This window comes from Euprymna scolopes, chromosome 24 (assembly GCF_053919585.1).
Source record: "Euprymna scolopes isolate OS-2025 chromosome 24, ASM5391958v1, whole genome shotgun sequence".
Taxonomy (NCBI): domain Eukaryota; kingdom Metazoa; phylum Mollusca; class Cephalopoda; order Sepiida; family Sepiolidae; genus Euprymna; species Euprymna scolopes.
The window spans coordinates 94,626,842-94,645,941 of NC_136505.1; the positions used below are offsets into that span (position 1 = coordinate 94,626,842).

General features: G+C 33.4%; 1 protein-coding gene across 2 annotated transcripts in view; it reads left to right on the forward strand.

Moving 5' to 3' along the window:
* LOC145246855 (protein timeless-like) overlaps window positions 1-17,179 on the forward strand; it is a 199,072-nt gene extending 181,893 nt beyond the window's left edge. For both annotated transcript variants that reach the window (XM_080108702.1, XM_080108703.1), the window contains exons 17-23: window positions 60-177; window positions 1,008-1,185; window positions 5,405-5,461; window positions 9,086-9,286; window positions 11,268-11,468; window positions 14,624-14,720; window positions 16,833-17,179. In XM_080108702.1, coding sequence (XP_079964828.1) covers window positions 60-177; window positions 1,008-1,185; window positions 5,405-5,461; window positions 9,086-9,286; window positions 11,268-11,468; window positions 14,624-14,720; window positions 16,833-16,881 — 901 coding nt within the window. In that variant the 3' untranslated portion in view covers window positions 16,882-17,179. The remainder of the gene's footprint in view (window positions 1-59; window positions 178-1,007; window positions 1,186-5,404; window positions 5,462-9,085; window positions 9,287-11,267; window positions 11,469-14,623; window positions 14,721-16,832) is intronic.
* The last annotated feature ends 1,921 nt before the right edge of the window (window positions 17,180-19,100 follow it).

The following is a 19,100-nucleotide window of genomic DNA, read 5'->3' on the forward strand; positions in this document are numbered from 1 at the left end:
ATATAGAAAAATAAATTTGATGTTGATTAATAATTGTTTTTTGTTTTCTTCCCGTCTAGCATCCACACAGAAGATGAGGAAAGTTCTAATGACACTGATTCTGAGATGTCGGCTTATTCAAACTCCGAGTTTTTACCGAGCAGCCCCAAAGATGAGAGAGCGAGTCCACCTCCAAACGTAAGTACACATCAAAATTGAGTCCATAAATTCATTCAGTAATTACATGCGGCTCCATATTCTGAATAATCTTTCACTGTAGGCACGTTGCTATGCCACTTGTCTTGGTGATCCGTGTCATAGAGACCTTTCTGGAACATCTGTCATGTCATAGTTAAAAATGGCATCAATTATCTATATATACTAGTGTGGGTGCCTGGCATTGCCCGGGTGTTTGTGGGTGTATGAAAAAAGAAAAAAAAAGGTGAAGGTGTTAAAAAAAAAAAAAAAAAAAAAAATTGGGAGTAGCGAGGGGGGGGGAGTGCAGAGGGAGAAATCAAAACTACAGACCGTGTGGAGAGAGGTGTCAGAAAAAAAAAAAAAAAATGGTAGGGGGGGGGGCAAGATGGAAAGAGATGCTAAAAAAAAAAAAAAAAGTGGTAGTAGGCAGGCAGGCTCGAACCCGTGACGCAAAGGCGGAAAAGAAAGTGTAAGAAAATCCGCCGCGTTACCGATGCCCCATCATCTGACCTGAAATATCGCAGCGTTGAAATTAAGAATTCAATCAAACTGACATGACGATATGATGACTTGCAAAAAATGGTGACACAAAAAAAATCAAAAAATCGACCCCTCCCTGTAGAAAACCAGCCAGTTGAGGGTGAAGCAATTAGTGTTTTTTTGGCCAATTTTTCGATATCTGTTGTCCAAAAGGTCGAGGTTAAACACGATACCAGTTTGGTGAGGTACCATTGCCTCTGTCGAAAGTTTTTTTTTTTTTTTTGAGGCACACACACACACAGATTTAAATAGAATCTGAATTGAATATGCTTTTTTTTTGTTCTTTTCAGGATGAGATGGAAGAAGTCGACGAAAGCGTAATAATGCAGGCGTTGGAAAAACAACTCGAACACTTAAGCGAGGAAAGCATCATCAAATTCTGCATTCAAAAATTACACAATGACGGCATGGATTACCAGCTTCTTTGGCTCCAAACTGTTCTTCTTGAGACGTGCTTCATCAAATACGGTCAGTATTCGGCCCCTCTCATGCTATCTTCATCACAAGCTAGGAAAGTTGTTAACAAAATTGTCATTTTAGTTTTTTTTTTTGTTCAATTTTCACCCCAACAAGGCACAGTGCCACTTTGAAGTAGGGGGCTACTATCAGGGACATAAGTTGCAGGGGTATTATGAAGGGAGATGAGTAGCAAGATGTTTGTTCACATTACACTTGAACTTCTGCATGTCAGTACAGTTGGGAAAGCAGAATCTCGGAAGGGAGATCCAAAGTCTAGCAGTTCTGGGGAAGAAACTATTGGAGTAGAAGGCTTTCTTACACCTAGGGATCTCTACTCTAAAGGAGTGGGATTTAGCTGCTTGTTGGGCTTGTCGGGGGGTATTCACGTCGAGGGGGTACAAGTGCTTGTAGTTCGTCAACCCATTCACCATTAAAGTACTTGTACAACAGACAGAGGGATGCAACATTTCGTCGATGGGACAGAGTCTGACGCCTAGATGACAGTTCAGAACCTATCAGGTTGATGACTCTCTTTGGAACCCTGTCCAGGAGTGAGACAAGTAGCAGATGCACCAGCCCAAATGTGACAACAGTACTCCATACATGGGTGAATGATGGCCTTGTAGAGGTACAGGATACTTTCAGGCGTAAGTAGTTTTCTAGCACGGTAGAGAGAGCCCACCTTCTTTGCAGCAGCCTTGGCAATGCTCTCAATGTATCTATTAAGTTAGGAATAATATGTAAAAAGCACTAGCGCATTCCCCTACAAATACACCAGGATTAATGTTACAGCCTTGCAACCAATGTCAACTTATTAAGTCATTTCACCACAAACAGCCTCAGGATCTCCGTGCTTAATTTCACATTTTCTTTGTTTTGTCAAAATAGGTTAAAAAGTATATTGTAAACTTTTCAGCGCTCATTTCGAATTATTAATTTAAAAAAAAAAATATACAGTAATGTAAGAAGTTTGCTGCCAAAAAGAAAGTCCACACTTGTTATTAGTTCAAAAACTGGAAATTTAAGCTGAATTGAATACATGAACTGTTTAAATAAGCTCATTTGATTCACCTTTTATTACTTTTATATATGACTTATTTGTTTGTTTATGATATTGCATAGGTAGGTATAAAAAGAAGCAGTTTCCACTTGGTGAGATCAAACTTTGTAGTCAAGTATCATGTTTCAATTGTGCTCTAAACAGAACATCCATTTTAGATATGCCCCCCCCCCCCGCACCCCTCATATCAAAGAACCTACTGTGTATTTTATATATATATATATATATTTTTTTTTTTTTTTTTTACACAGTGATCACCACTTATCAAGGCCCGGAAGCCACTCAGGGATAAGGGTTATTGCAAGTACATTACGTTAGTGTGGAGATTTGATGAAGTGTTTACTTAAGGGGGCGGTTCATTAGGAATTTGTTAACGTTGGGCTTGAACACATCCAAGTTGTAGTCCGGTGGGAAGCAGGCAGACGGAACAGAGTTCCACAGGCGTGCAGTTCTAAGAAAGAAGCTTTGTTCATGAAATCCGCGTTTTGATTTAGGCACAGATAAAGAGTGGGGGGAAACTTTTGACAGTGGATTCAGCTAGATGGGTGTTTTTCGTGAAAGATTGGCGAGGGGGGACCAGAGATTGGAGTTCAGACGAGCAGCTGCCATGGAAATAACGATAAAACAAGGATAGACTCACAACGTCTCTTCTGTGGGAGAGAGGTTGCAGGGTAGAGAAAAGGGCATCCCCCACTAAGCCACAAAGTCTATTTTGTACTCTGTCAAGGCAGGATAGGCTGTTTTTAGCAGCTCCTGCCCAGATATGGCAACAGTATTCCATCCATATGCCTGGCCTTTCCTCTTGTCATGTGGTAATGGCTTTGCTAGGGTTAAAAATTATGATGAATGGTCAAATGAATAAAGAGAGGATATAAAAGCAATAAAATTTTATAACCCTTATGCCTACTTCCTTAAAGACATTTCACACTGGCTCGTTAAAAGAACCAGTCAAATTAGCTGAAAGCATTTTCATTTTTATGTTGACTGTAATTAGCTCCTATTAAAAAAAAGAAGCCTAGCCCCACCCTTACCTGTGTAAATATCTATTAAAAAATATTTATTTTTATTTTTATTTTTTTTTTTGGGGGGGGTAGTCCTATTTTAAACTAAAGGAATGAGATTGTAGCCCGAACTTCCTGCTCTTCATAAGTGCTAAATTTGAATACCTACACCCTGGGGAAAACGTGTGGGGGGGTGTATTACTGTAAATAATTGCAATTAACAATGAGCCTGTCATATTTTATTGGTAGTACTATAAGATTTAGCAAATATCAACATATCAGTACATCAATCTTTTTATTGTCTGAGAACTTGTTGAATGGGCCCGATTTTTACCTATTTAATAACTTTTTCCATTTTTACAGATACTCCCCCCCCCCCGGTGCCATTTTTATCAGTGCCATTTTTACCGAAACTCACACACACACAAATATATTGCATATATAGGTCTAAAGAGAAGTCGTTTCCACTTGGTGAGATCAAACTTTGTATAGCTGTGACCAGAACATGCGAAAATGTGTTACCAAATACTATTTATATAAATACAAAATCTATATAACTAATATACAGTGCCAGTGAAAAGAATGTTCGCACTTGTTATTTTTTCAAAAGCTGCAAATTTAATGTAACTGCTTAAACAACCTATACCTCATTTGATTCGCCTTTTATTCCGCTATAAGTTTACCTGTTCATATTTGACTTTTAATTGAAGTATCTTAGTGTTCACGTCAATTTAAAAAATTAACTTCAAATCGAGAAGGCAAAAAGAAACTCCACAGCAACAAATGAGCTTAAAACCAGTTTATAATATTCACCTTTTAGCATCTCTAATCGTAATTGTTGTTGTTCCTAGGTTATACAACGTAACATTTAGTCCATATACCTCGAGTCTCTCTTAGTGATCGTCAGGAGGTCATTAGTCTCCACCTTTCTGGTTTATAATCGAGAAATCAGCCGCAGATTGAAATGTGATGAAAAATCGGTATGAATGACTGTGCAAAAGCACCAAAACACTGGTAGTGTCTGTGATGCCCCTAAATCTGGTTGTCCTAGAGTTATTTCTTACAGATAAGACCATGTTATCAACATCCACAGCCTCAGAAACAGATTTGAAACAGTTCCCCAAATCCAACAACAGTGTAATCTTGTCAAAAAGTGCTCTCTTTTTACAGTTAAGAACAGATTGAAGGAATTTAATTTGCGAAGCTATGTTCCAAGATGCAAGCCAATGATTTCTGTAAAGTGCCGTCTGGACTTCATCAGATGCAATGAAGATCATCAATCTTCATATTGATGTTAGGCAGTACATCCGTCGAAGGAAGGATGAAGAATTTAATCAGGTGCTCAGTTTCAACGCTGCAAGATGGTGGAGGTTCAGTTTTAGTCTGGGGCATTATTAGTGCCAATGGTCCAGGGCCTATAGATTGCTTGCAAGGTCAAATTAATTTCACCAAGTACATTAATATGTTGACTGAGCATTTTCTACCCTACTTTGGTCAGAATTTGGATGATAATCCCATCTTCATGCAGGATAATGCTCCCATTCACACAGCTGGCAGTGTCAAGAGGTTCCTGAAAAGCAAAAAACACTTGACTAGCTACAACTACTATAAACGATTTCTTCCACTCTCTAACTCTGCCTTAATCTAAACACAGATTCTATGAACAAATCTTATTTCCCAGAACTGCCTGGTTAGTGAACATTGTTCTACTGGCCTGCTTCCCGATCAAATACAAATATGATAGCCTTCAAGTCCAATGTAAACAACTTCTTGTTGAGCTGCCCCCCCCCACCATAAATAATCAAATTCTATCCAGTTTACGCCATTAATACTTACTACACTACCACCTTACAATCATTAACCCTTATCCTTGAGTGGCCTTTTGGCCTTGATAGTGGTGACTCTGAAGTAAATAAAATACTGCTTCAACTTGGAGCGAATTGGAGTGGCCACAGAGTGACTGACTGAGTGAGCCAGATTGAGTACGAGAGAAAGTATTCTTGCTACCCGGTTTATCTACTACGTTTTAGCACAGAAATAATATTCGACCTGATATACACGTCCGCATTATTTTCCTTAACCATCAGTTATAACAAAGAATTTTGAGACATTCTTTTATGCTATTGTTGTATTTAAATTTTTCATTTGATTTTCTTTGTCTTTACAGTTGGTACATCACCTGAAAGCAACCAGATTGAAGAGCCGGTCCCGTTATATTATTCCTGTAAGTTTTGTTGTTTCATGTAAATACTTTTACTGATCGCATATTTTTGTTTGGCTGAAGGCGGCGATAAATTTTGTTAAAATGTTTTTGACTGGCAGTGAGGATATGACCCCAATGATTCCGACGGTCTTACTTATAACTTACGGTTATGAGAATTAACCAATCAGAAGCTTCAAATGTTTTCATAAAAATATTGAATTTTGGATTCAATTCAGTTCGCTGTCAACCTCTGTCTCGAAACGACTGAATGGTGACTACATTGATTCTTTGCCGCCATCTTTGTTGCTAAGAATTACTCAACACTCGAAATTGTGACTACATTGATTCTTCGCCGATTTGATTTACTGCTGCCATCTTTGTTCAACAGAATGTCTCAAAACTTGACATTTTATAATTTTGAAAAAACTACATATTTGTTCAACATAATGTCTCAAAACTTGACATTTTATAATTTTGAAAAAATCACATCTTTGTTCAACATAATGTCTCAAAACTTAACATTTTATAATTTTGAAAAAACTACATATTTGTTCAACAGAATGTCTCAAAACTTGACATTTCATAATTTTGAAAAAATTACATATTTTAAAAAGAAAAGTTTTAGACTTAATAATGTTTATGTAATTTTTTTTATTATCGTTTATGTTTTTAATTCACATTTGGGAATGCATAAATCTTCAACTAATGCCGAATCTATAACTATTTCGTTCTAGTAATGGTTTAAGCTCTATTTATAAGAAAGTCTAAACAGGTCTTTCTCACAGAAGAGAAGCTGCAAGCCTGTCTCTACTATATCATTATTTTCATGGCAAGTGCTTGTCTGAGCTTCAATCTATTCTGCCTCTTTGACAAACTTTCACGAGAAACACTAGTCTAGCTACAACCACTATCAATAATTTTCCCCCATTCTCTATCTGTGCCTAAATGTAAATATAGATTCCATGAACAAAGCTTCTTTCCTAGACCCTGCCCCCTCCCTATAGGAACTAAGTTCTGCTAGTCTGCTTTGCAGCTGACTACAATATGGTCATGTTCAATGTAGGGAAATTAAAAATCAAAATAAATACTATTAAAATATTTTTTAAAAAATCAAAATATTTTTTTTTATATCACTAGCTGGAAGCCCAGCATTGCCCGGTTGTACAATATGCTTCAATATAATATTCTAATTTATGCAGATTGTGTATGAATAATTATAGAATCGATCCTCTATTGATTATTATATATTATGATACTCAACAGGCCCCATTTCACATTTCAATTGTAAATTAAAAAGCACAATTAATTCAGAACGGTAATTTTTCAAATAACTTATCTATATATATATATATATATATATATAAAAGACAAAACACGCGTTTTTGTATGTCCGGCAAAGGCTTTTTTCGACGAATTTCTCGGGTGGGGGGTTTACTATGTTTTAGAACTTTTTATATACTCCCGAGATTATAATATCTACAATTTATGAAGGGATGTCGTATCTAGATTTATTTTGATCGACTTTTATAAAATTCACGCTATTCGATTGTGTTGCGTGTTTGTTTCTTCCCTCGAACAGCAAGACTTTGGAATTCACTTCCTACGACCTGTTACTTGATTCCCTGACTGCACTAATATGGAGAAGTTTAAATGTAATGTAAACCAACATCTTAATCTTTCCTAACCATGGTCTCAAATAGTAGCCCCTTACATCGAAGTGGCGATATGCCTGGTTAGGAGTGAACATAAGTAAAAACAAAAAAAAAAAGATTTCTTGCGTGTTTGTTGGTGTTTTTTGTATAAAAGTGAAACTGAATTGAAAGCGAAGGCAGCTTCTTCGCCTTTCGTTCCGAGACATCCAGAAAGCAATCAGCTTGGAAAATCCGAGGGAATTACTATTCATTTGGACACTCCCTTTTTTTGAGGAGCTTGTTTTCTCCAACGTTGTGGGGAAACAAGCAAATAAATGAAACGGCGGAAAGCTTAACTGGCCTTCAGCCAACGTTCATTTCTGCATTCACTTTTTGATTGACATTGCTAAATTTCAACGCTTGTCACTTCCTGTGGCCTCGTAGCGTAGCGGTAAGATGTTACGTTTCCTTTCACTTTCTTTTCCGCCTTCGGGTTCGTCACGGGGTCAAAACTTTTTTTTTTCTTTTACACCTACAAACATCTGGGCAACCCAAAGTATCCCCGCTAGTAAAATTTATGGTAACGTGGAATTCGGTGAGGGGCATTATTTATTGAACACGTCTCATATGTAAAAAAAAAACGTTTCTAAAATATTTATGTTCAATCGCAAAAAAATAAAACAAAATCTCATTTATATTTTCTTTAAGATGACTATTATTTTATTAATTTTTATTTATTGCGGACTAATGGGGGGGGGGTGAAGGGTGCAGCGGTTGACTGGCGTCCGGTTAGGGGTGGGGGGAGCAGGTGGCCTTTACCGATGACACGGACAGCACGAGGTACATTGATGGCGCGATAGAAAGAAAGAAATTGAAAGAAAAATAAAAAAGATAAAGAAATTTAAGAAAAACATAAAAGCGACAACTATACAAGATGAGGATAATAGTTCGCGAATAAATTGATAAAGTATGAACAGATGGCAATTTACTTGCACATTTTTTTTTAATTAAAGAACTATAATAAAAAAAACTATAATAATAAAAACTATAATAAAAAAACTAATAAAAAACTATAATAAAAAAGAACTATAATAAAAAACTATAATAAAAAAACTATAATAAAAAACTATAATAAAAAATTATAATAAAAAACTATAATAAAAAACTATAATAAAAAACTATAATAAAAAAACTATAAAAAAACTATAGTAAAAAACTTTAATAAAAAGAACTATAACAAAAAACTATAATAAAAAAACTATAATAAAAAACTATAATAAAAAGAACTATATTAAAAAAACTATAATAATAAAAACTATAATAAAAAAACTATAATAAAAAAAACTATAATAAAACTATAATAAAAAATATAAAAAAAACTATAACAAAAAAATATAATAAAAAGAACTATAATAAAAAGAACTATAATAAAAAGAACTATAATAAAAAGAACTATAATAAAAAGAACTATAATAAAAAGAACTATAATAAAAAAAACTATAATAAAAAAAACTATAATAAAAAAAACTATAATAAAAAAACTATAATAAAAAAACTATAATAAAAAAATATAAAAAAACTATAACAAAGAACTATAATAAAAAAAACTATAATAAAAAAAACTATAATAAAAAAAACTATAATAAAAAAAAAACTATAATAAAAAAAAAACTATAATAAAAAAATATAAAAAAAACTATAACAAAAAAATATAATAAAAAGAACTATAATAAAAAGAACTATAATAAAAAAAACTATAATAATAAAAAAAAATTACAGTCTCCTCTCAACATGACTCTTGTCAAATTTGAAACCGTAAATAGACAGCCATGTTTTTGGAAAATTTTTTGAGATGAAATGTTTTTTTTTAATGATTTTTAACTGATAAAGAGCACCTATAATAAAAGGGAGGTAATTCGTTCCCTCATTAATTAATGTTTGCGATGATGATGTTTTTTTATGACACTAGATGTACAGACAAGTAAATTAATAAGAATTATTTTCTTTTGAACAGTACAAAACAAAGATATTCCACTTATTCCTTACAACGATCGGCAGGAGGCAGCTCTTGAAGACAAATTCTTCCATTTACTTCTTAAATATCTTGGATTTAAGTCTGGTGCAGAAGGCAACACAATTTACCCTAGAATTCCAGAAGATGTCACAGCAGAACAACTTTTATCGAAAGCCCGGGAAATGGGAAATATTAAATTTGGTAATTTTTTTTCTTTTTTTAAGTTTTCATTTCTTTTTTCATTTAAAAAATTTTTTGGCCAAGTCTTATATCATATTGTGAACCTGCAAAGTACATGACAAACAAAAAATAGTAAATGAATTACAAAAAAAAAGTTGTTTTTTTTTCGTGGAAATGCTTCCAGACAAGGTGTAAATGAGCTAACAAGACCGAAAGATTGTAATGTTGAAAGGGACCCAACACGTATGCAGTTTATATCACAATTTTTTTGTAGCAATTTTTGGAATGTGTTCTGATGAACTCGTTTCACTTATACCCCTCTCGACGTAAATATCCCCGACAAACCCACTTAGCAATAAGATCTCACCCCTTCACTGTTGATGTCCCTAAATGTCAGAAAGCTTTCTATTCTAATAGTTTCTTCCCTCGAACAGCTAGACTTTGTTTGGAATTCCCTTTCTGCTGCCTGCTTCCTTTGCTGTACTGATATGCAGAAGTTTAAATGTAACATAAACAAATATCTTGTTAATCTTTCCTAGACATGGCCCTAAATAGTAGCCCCTTACGTCCAAGTGGCGATATGCTTTGTAAGGGGTGAACATGAGTTTAAAAAAACAAAAGAAAGAAGACATTTCCACCACACGTGACTTCTCATTACAGCCATGACGTCACCCACATCTCTAATATGAGAGCCTCTCTAACATGCACTCTCGTTTTTCCTTACAGTGATGTCATTTCGCATTTCGTATGCATATGCCTACACTCTGTTACATAATTGTTCTGCATCATTCTTTTTTTTTTTTTTTTTTTTTTTATGGAAATCGCTTGAGACAAGGCATGGAGCCATTTGATGTCAGGAGCTAACAAGAACGAAAGTTGGTTATTACAAAGACAGGAGGTGCCTATTGAAGTTAGTCTTGTAAAGGGCAAGGCTGTAGCTAGGTGGAAAACAGTCAGTAGGAAAGGAGTTCCACAAACCTGCAGTTCACAGAAAGAAGCCACTGGAATAGGAAACGGAGGTATCAAAATGGCGAATTGACGGAGACCACTAGACCAACGCATTAAGCGAGATGTAAGAAAGGAAACAGGGAGTAGATAAAACAGTTCTAAAGAACTCGTGTAATAGTATTTATAGAAAAGATTGAGACTAGCAACTGAATCGGAAAAGTCTGACGAGTCGCACAACAAAGTTCACTGTACACAGGTTGTATCAAGAAATCCGAGTTGCACAATTAAGTTTACTGTACATTAGTCTGAACGCTTCTACCCACTGATGTTTCTGGCAAAGGAGAAAGAAGTGCTGTTTTCTGGGTCAGTAGAGAGCAGAAAGTGGATCTTAAGTTTACTTTCGGCTTCTAACCCTAACCCCCCCCCTTATTTTTTCCTCTAGTCCTTCCATCACATGAGGTCCTGGATATGACCTTAAACTATATCCGATGGTGAGGCCCCAGCTTGTGGGTTTTGGGGAGTGTGGAGCCACCCCTTTCATTGCCATTGCTCCCAGATCCACTCTGACCCGAAGTGGTGGTACCTGTTAGGGTCCCAACTATGGGTTAAATAAAAACTGACTTGAAAAAAAAAAAACATTCTATTAAAAACTTTTCTTCAAAATCACTGGATTCGGCATTAAATAACCTGAAAAGGGTTGATATGCCGTAAAACAAAAACAACCAACCAACCAACCAATCCATCACATGAACAGTGTTTCTGACAAAGGGGGAAGAATTTCTGCTTTCTGAGTCAGAATCTAACAGTGCAGATCATAAAGTAGAACTTGCATTACTTGTTACTCTGGCTTCCATTAGTTTTTTAGTATTTCCGACAAAGGGAGAAGAATTGCTGTTTTCTAGGTTGGGATCTCACACTTATCATTGGCTAGTTTGTGTTTTTAGTTATTTACATAAAGTGGCTTTATACCTTGCAAGGAGTGTTTTCCATTAAAAAAAAACAAAACAAAATAAACCTTCAATTAATTTTTTTTTTTTTTTTAAACCGTTAACAGATATGGCAGAGAGCAAAAGTCCAGAAAATCTACGTTATCAGCAGATGCAGTTGAAACGAGTCCGTGGAGTGCATAGGAAATTAGTGGACGTGTTAGAAAATGGCGATGCATCCTCCAAACGATGGATTCATCGGATGATGTCGTTAAACAACATGGACATCTTTGAGGAAAAAGATAATGAAAGAAAACATATTGCAGAAGGTAAGTACGGTGCCCAATTTATTCATCACGTAAAGTTATATCACACACACACATATATATCTGTGTAAGATTAGTGGGAGAGAACTCCATCAGAGTACTAAATTCTTAATATGTGTATGCATAAATATATATATATATATATATAGTAATTTATAAAATATATATGGCGATTAAGCTACGCTGAATATTCGGTGTTTCATCCACTCTAGGATTGCTTAGGCGCATAAGCCTAAGGAATCCTATAAATTACTAACTAGCTCTACCTACGTATTGAGCACTTTTGAAGTAAATACTTAAAGTTCACGCATAAATCTATACTTTCGTATATTAATTTTATGTGAGTAAATTAAGTAGTTATATATATATATATATATATATATATATGCATACACATATTAGGAATATATTTAAATATATATATATATATATTTAAATATTATTTATTAATTATTAATAATTACTACGTGCATAAAAGAGATATGGCTAGACTTTGGAATTCCCTTCCTGCTACCCGTTTCCCTGACTGTACTGATATGTAGAAGTTTAAATGTAATGTAAGCCAACATCTTAGTCATCCCTCCTAAACATGGTCCTAAATAGTAGCCCTTACGTCTGAGTGGCGATATACCTAGTTTGGAGTGAACATGATGGTTTTAAATAAAAAAAAAATAAAAAAAACTAGTTTCTTCAAAAATATTCTACATTGCTTACAACATCCAAAAATACAATATCACAGTCATTTTGACAAATAAACAACTTTTTTTTTTCTTTTCTTTTCTTCTGCCTCAGTCTAGAAGGATTTGTTTAAATAATTAATTTATTTCTTTTATTACAAACAATGAGCAACTAATATTACGTAAATTTGTAACATTTTTCATTGATATCACAGTCGTTTCTTCTTTTGTTTTTTGTTCTGCCTCAGTCTAGAAGGATTTCTAGTTATTATCTATGTACTGAAGTGTTGAAATTAATATTTTAACTTGGCGAATAAAAAAAAAAAGAAAACAAAAATCCGTCGCTCGTACTAACGCGTACAACAAATAACTCCAATTGCATAAAGCAAGCTTGTCTTGATTTCTCAACTTTTCTTCTTCATCGTCGTCGTCACAAAATCACCGATTACATTCCGACCCTCTCTCCTAAAAAAACAGTGGTTAGAGTACTGGGAAAAATTAATTGTAAAAAGTGATATTCTCCTGAAGGTTGAAGGTTCAATCCTCTGTGGGCGACTGAAATATGCATTTGCGAATTACTGAGAACCTCTATCCAGTCATGGCTGATGGAACAAAAGCACACTACCCCCGCTACTCAAGATGAGAACAATAGTCCGATGAATAATAATACATATAACAAAACCTCATCTTAAAAATTCAGAAACATAATATTACGTAAATTCATATTTTTGATTGCGTGTCAGTTTCACAATGTTTTGATCGGTGAAATCTCCGACCTGTTTCAGGTGTATCTTCTGTCCAAATTCCCGAGTTCAACAGAAACATTCCAGAATTCGACAAGATACACCCAAAGAAGGTCAGGTTTCATCAACCAAAACGTGAAAATGACACTCGAGATGAGAACAGTAGTCCGATAAATCAAAATAAAACGGATAACCAATCCTCATCTAAAAAATTCAAAAACGTAATATTACATAAAATCAACAAAACAAAAAATAAAATGACAGAAATTTCTGGGGATCTGCTGTGTTCATAAAAGTGAAATTGTCTGTGTGTCTGTCTGTATGTGTACATTTCCCTACCAAATTACTCTGTCAATTTTCCGTTTAGACTCGAGATTTGACATAATGGATATGGAGATTTGGGTAAATCATTTTAATCAGTTTTTGGCCAGAAATTTGGCTGTCAATGGGTCAAAGTTCAACGAGTTGACCTTTGAAAACTCTACCAAACTCCTTTGCCAATTTTGGGTCTAAACACTTGAAATTTTAGATGTAGGTTCCTTGGACATGGATCAAACGTTTTAACTTGATTTGAGCCTAAAACAAACGTTAACGGTTCAAAATTGGGGTCAAAGTTAAAAAAAATTTGATCTCTCAGCCAATTTTTGGTCTAAACATTTGAAATTTTACATAAAGTGTATTCAGACATAGGGCAAGCTTTTTAATTGGTTTGTGGCCGAAAATTTGGTTTCCAAGGGGCCAAAGTTCAAAAGATTTGACCTTTGCGGTCTGTAGCAAACTATTCAGCCAATTTTCAGTCAAAACCTACAAAATTTACATAAAGGGTATTCAGACATGCAGCAAGCTTTTTAATCAGTTTTTGGGCAAAAATTTGGCTGCCAAGAGATCAAAGTTGAAAGTGTTTACCTTTTCAAACTCTACCAAACTCCTCCGCCAATGTTGGATCTAAACACTTGAAATTTTAGATGTAGGTTACCTGGACATTAGTTCAACTTTTTAATACATATCCTGGCGTTGCCTGGGTGTGAGGTGTATGCTAAGCAAAAGAAAACCCCCCCAAAAAGGTCAATTTTTTAAACTTTGACCCCTATTATGACCCCATAACATTTGTTTTGGGCTCAAATTAAGTTAAGTTAGATCCATGTCCAAGGAACCTATATCTAAAATTTCAAGTGTTTAGTCCCCCAAAAGTCGGAGGAGTTTTGTAGAGTTCTCAAAGGTCAAATCGTTGAACTTTGGCCCCTTAACAGCCAAATTTCTGGTTGAAACCGATCCCAATGATTTCCCCAAATCTCAGTACCCTGTATATCAAATTTCGAGTCTGTAGACTAAAAATTAACAGTTATTGCGAAGGAAAATGTACACAGACACGTTCACTTTTATAGATTATATATATATATAAGTTATGAACAGTATATAGGGCCCGAGCAAAGCCGGGTTGAACTGCTAGTATATATATATATATATATATATATATATATATATATATATAAAGACCAAAATTAAAATGTTTTAATTAAAAATTACAGAATTCAATTGTTTCTTTTGAGAGTTTTTGACACAATCAGTAGCCATCTTTAGGATAATAAAATAAAAATAATTGCATGAAATAATGGATAAAACTTATTGCAAAAAAAAAAATCAAATTGTTTGTTTTTATGGTTAAAAAATCTTGTACTGTCATGGCGTCTTCATTATTTCCAACAATTTAATCTTTTTTTTTTTTTTTTTTTGACAGCGAAAATAGAATTGTCGCCTTTGAAGTCGTTCAACAAGGATTCTCACCTTTTGGAAAACAAGGTCATTTCCATCATGGCTGACCGAGCACAGTCTCAGTAAGTTACTTTTTTTTTTTTTTAAACCTCATTTTTTTCTTCTCGACAAGGTGAGACAACATGAAACAGATGGCTCTGCTAATTACTCTGTTATGATGGGCGCCATTTTTCCTTCTCACTCAGCAGAATTAAACTTGAATGGTTGAAATGATTTCGGGATGTCTTACCTTTCCGATGTTTGTCGTTGAAATGTAGAAACTTTGTCCCATGACGTCATCCATGATATAAATCTCACCTGTCTGCTTAAATGTATGTATGTATGTATGTTTGTATGTCTTGCAAAAACTTTTGACAAAGGCGATGGATTTTCACAAGATCAGAATCATGTTGAAGCTCGCCCCTTCGGACGATAAATATTGCAAACATTAATTCTTTCACCCTCAACTGGGGACTTTTCTATAGGAAGGGGTCACTTTTTTCGACGATATTTTCAAAATTCATTCTGTCTTTTTGATTGCTTAGCCTTAATTTAAACATTTATCACTTCTGGTTTATTTCTCTTGTGATCCGTTTTTTTCCATTTGGTGGGTCAGTGTTCAAATATTCCGTTCGAGTGTAAAAAGAAATTTACCATAGTCGTGAACATTTTAGACCTCCATGAGTCGTCTTCAGGCAAATGATTAATTAAAAATTGCGTTTGTTGAATTTATAGAAAAAGTCAATTAAAATCACTTAAGCCTGCCTTCCCCTCATATTAAGTCTGATTGATGGTCAGTTTCTTTATGCGAATGAGTAGGGTTTCCATAATTGAGAGGCACAGGTTACAATTTAAGACAGCTAAAATGACAGTGTTTTTTATTAATATGTTTCTAAATTAGTTTTTGGGGGTGGGTGTCGTATGCTACGAGGTCTTGGTAGATGGAGCTGTTAGGGCAAGACAGGTGACATGTAAGCCGGCGAGATATACTGGTTCTATGTACCGATCGTCGAGTTGTTTATGGAGACACATTTTCCGATAGGACATTTAAGAACATACACGGCATTGCTAGTTTTTAGTGAATTGTCGTCGGGTGTAAATGAGTTAATTTTTTCTTAGTTGTTGTTTCACGATGTTTTAGTCAACTATTCCTCTGGCCTGGTAACCGCAACAAGATAGGGACTCCGAATCTCCTAACTGCATTCTCAGCATCCATAGTTGTTGAGATGAGGATAATAGTCCGCAAATAAAATAAATTAATAAATAATACTCATCTCAATAATGAATTCCAGTTAAATAAATGAGTTTATATATTATTTTAATTGGAATTCATTATTGAGATGAATATTATTTATTAATTTATTTATTACGGACTATTATCCTCATCTTTATTAGTTGTTGTTTCACGACGTTTCGGCCAACTATTCCTCTGGCCTTCGTCAGTGATTGCTGAGAATGCAGTTAGGAGATTCGAAGTTCCTATCCGTCGCGGTTACCACCTGATGAAAGCCAGAGGAATAGTTGGCTGAAACACCGTGAAGCAACAACCAATAAAGATGAGAATAATAGTCCGCAATAAATGAATTAATAGTAAATGAGTTGTTTTAAATTTTTATAAAAAATGATAAATCTAAGTTCAGAATTTTTTCAGTGTTGAAAATGTGTTTATGTACGATATTTCTTTTTTTTTTTCCGTCGATTTTATAATTAGCATGCATCTTGTTGCATTAGAATATGTTGTTATTATTAGTGTTTTTTGTAATGGCGGTTAATTTGTTGATCGATGATATAATTTGGGAAGTTGTTATTAATAAAAAGTGCTGGATATGACCTTAAACTATATCCGATGTTGAGGCCCTAGCTTGTGGACTTTGGGAAATGTGGAGCCACGCTTTAATTGCCATTGCTCCCAGGTCCACTCTGACCCGGAGTGGTAGTACTTGTTAAAATTGATTAATTTAATATTAATTTTGAGTCATTCAGTAGGATTTTTACATATCTTTTTGAATTTAGATGTATCGAATGGAATTTCTTCTAATTTATTAAAATATAGTTTCCCAGTATAAAGAATTACTCTTCCTTTCCTAATTTTATATTTTTCTACCAATTTTTTTTGTTATCAAAACATATATTCGATGAAATTGATTCCTAATCTAATTGTTTTTATCTTCTAAACTTTTTCTCTTGCTCTCCAGGTTGCCATATTGGTTAAATCAAGGCCAACAGGGGATGGTTGGATTCTGACCTGATGGATTTTACAGCCACCAAACATCAGAGTAAATTTGATCTGCTGTCATGATCCAAAGACCGAATCATGAGATGGATTTGAATTGAGGAATTCCAACGGATTTCAATCACAAAATGGAATGCAAAGGGAAACTTGTTAAAAAAAAATCTGCTTCCAGTTGGCGTATTTTGCAATGCGAGGATTCTTTAAACCAGAATGTTTATTTTATGTGAAAGTTCAAAATGGAAAAAATTAAAAAAAAAATGACTTATTTTTATTTAAATATTTGAAAAAACACACAAAAAAAAAAACAAATGAAGAATTTTTGAACACTTGTTAAATTATCAGGTGAAGTAAAGGTCCCAAACTATCATATATATATATATATATATATATATATATATATATATATATATACAGGGTGACCCCAAAAAAACAAAGGCTAAATGGAGGCCGTCTAGAACATATGCTGTAGAACGGAGAAAAAAAAGGCCAAAGACCCTCGTGTTTTGATGTGATGTTTTGAATATAATAAACTAGGTATGACCAAAGTTTCATTTCATTCGAACAAAACACTAACAAACGGGACCTAATTAGAGTTGGGGCCCGTTTTTTTTGGTCACCCTGTATATATATATACACACCAATATAATAACAAAACAGCTCTTTTTCTCTCTCTCTCTCTCTCTCTATCTATATATATATATATGTAAAGTGTTTGAATGTAAAATATTTGTAAACACACACAAAAAAACAAAGGAAGTTTTTTTTCCCAAATATATACACACACACACACACACATATACACACCAATATAATAACAGAAAAGCTATTTTTCTTTCTCTCTCTCTCTCTCTCTATCTCATATATATATATATATATATATATATAAATAATTTGAATGTAAAATGCGATGCTATTTTCAAGATCACGAAACTATCACTACTAAAAGTATTTCAATCACATTTTTTAAATTCATGTTTTACAAATTTCCTTTTGCTTTCAATTAAAATAAGTTTCGATATATTACTTCTATTATTGATTAGATTTATCGCATTTTTCATGTAAACACTTATATCTAATACAAATTTTCATTTCTAAATAATAATGTTTGTATTAACAGCTCAATTGTGCAAGATTGAGAGCTAAATATACTTTTAAAAAAAAATTTTAACTGCTTTTAATACAGAAAACAAACTCATTATATTCATTGAAAAATTATTTTATTGTTCATTAGACCCATACTAATATACACACACACACACACACACACACACACACACACACATGTGTGTGTGTGCGTATGTTCAGCATTTTCCTTAGTTATACTGACATCAGTGTTTAGATTATAAACAAAACAAATTCCACATCTACCAGGAAAAACTTGCAATGAATTAAAATATTGAAAACAAAAAAGTGTTTCGATGAACATAATGATGTTTTTGTTCCGGTGTTAAAAGTATTTAAAAATAAAAGAAATTATATATATATATATATATATATATATATATATATATATATATATATATAAAATGACAAAATTAAATGATGAAAAATATATATCTTTGATCACACCAAGCAATGTTAAAACACAAAAAAAAACGCTCATTTTTTAAACTCCGTGGAATAAGGAAAAAAATCTTTTTACTATACTGCTTGTTTTTAAACATTTCATGATTAAATAATTTTTATTTTTCATCATTTAATTAATCAATGTTCTATCTAGAATATTGAGCATCTTTCTATCAAGATAAGATCCAATATAAAATATCTATATATTATTATTTCATATATATATATATATATATATATATATATATATATATGTGTGTGTATATATGTGTACATATATATATGTGTACATATATATGTGTATGTGTATATATGTATATATATATATCTATGTATGTGTGTGTGTGTGTGTATATATATATATATATATATATATATACATACGTATGTGTGTGTGTATATATATATATATATGTATGTATATAAGTATATCTTATATTTATTCCGAATTTTGAGTTTATATAATTGATAATTCAGTAACCGTTCATATACCAATAAATTTATAGCAGAATGAGATGACTTTAATTGTAAGTTTCAAAATTATTATCTTTTGTAATTGAGCATTCATATATTGTTTTAACAAAATCAAGACATCAAAGAATCGATTGATAGCAACAAATGAAATAAACTCTTTGTTGCTATCAGTCCATTCTTTGATGTCTTG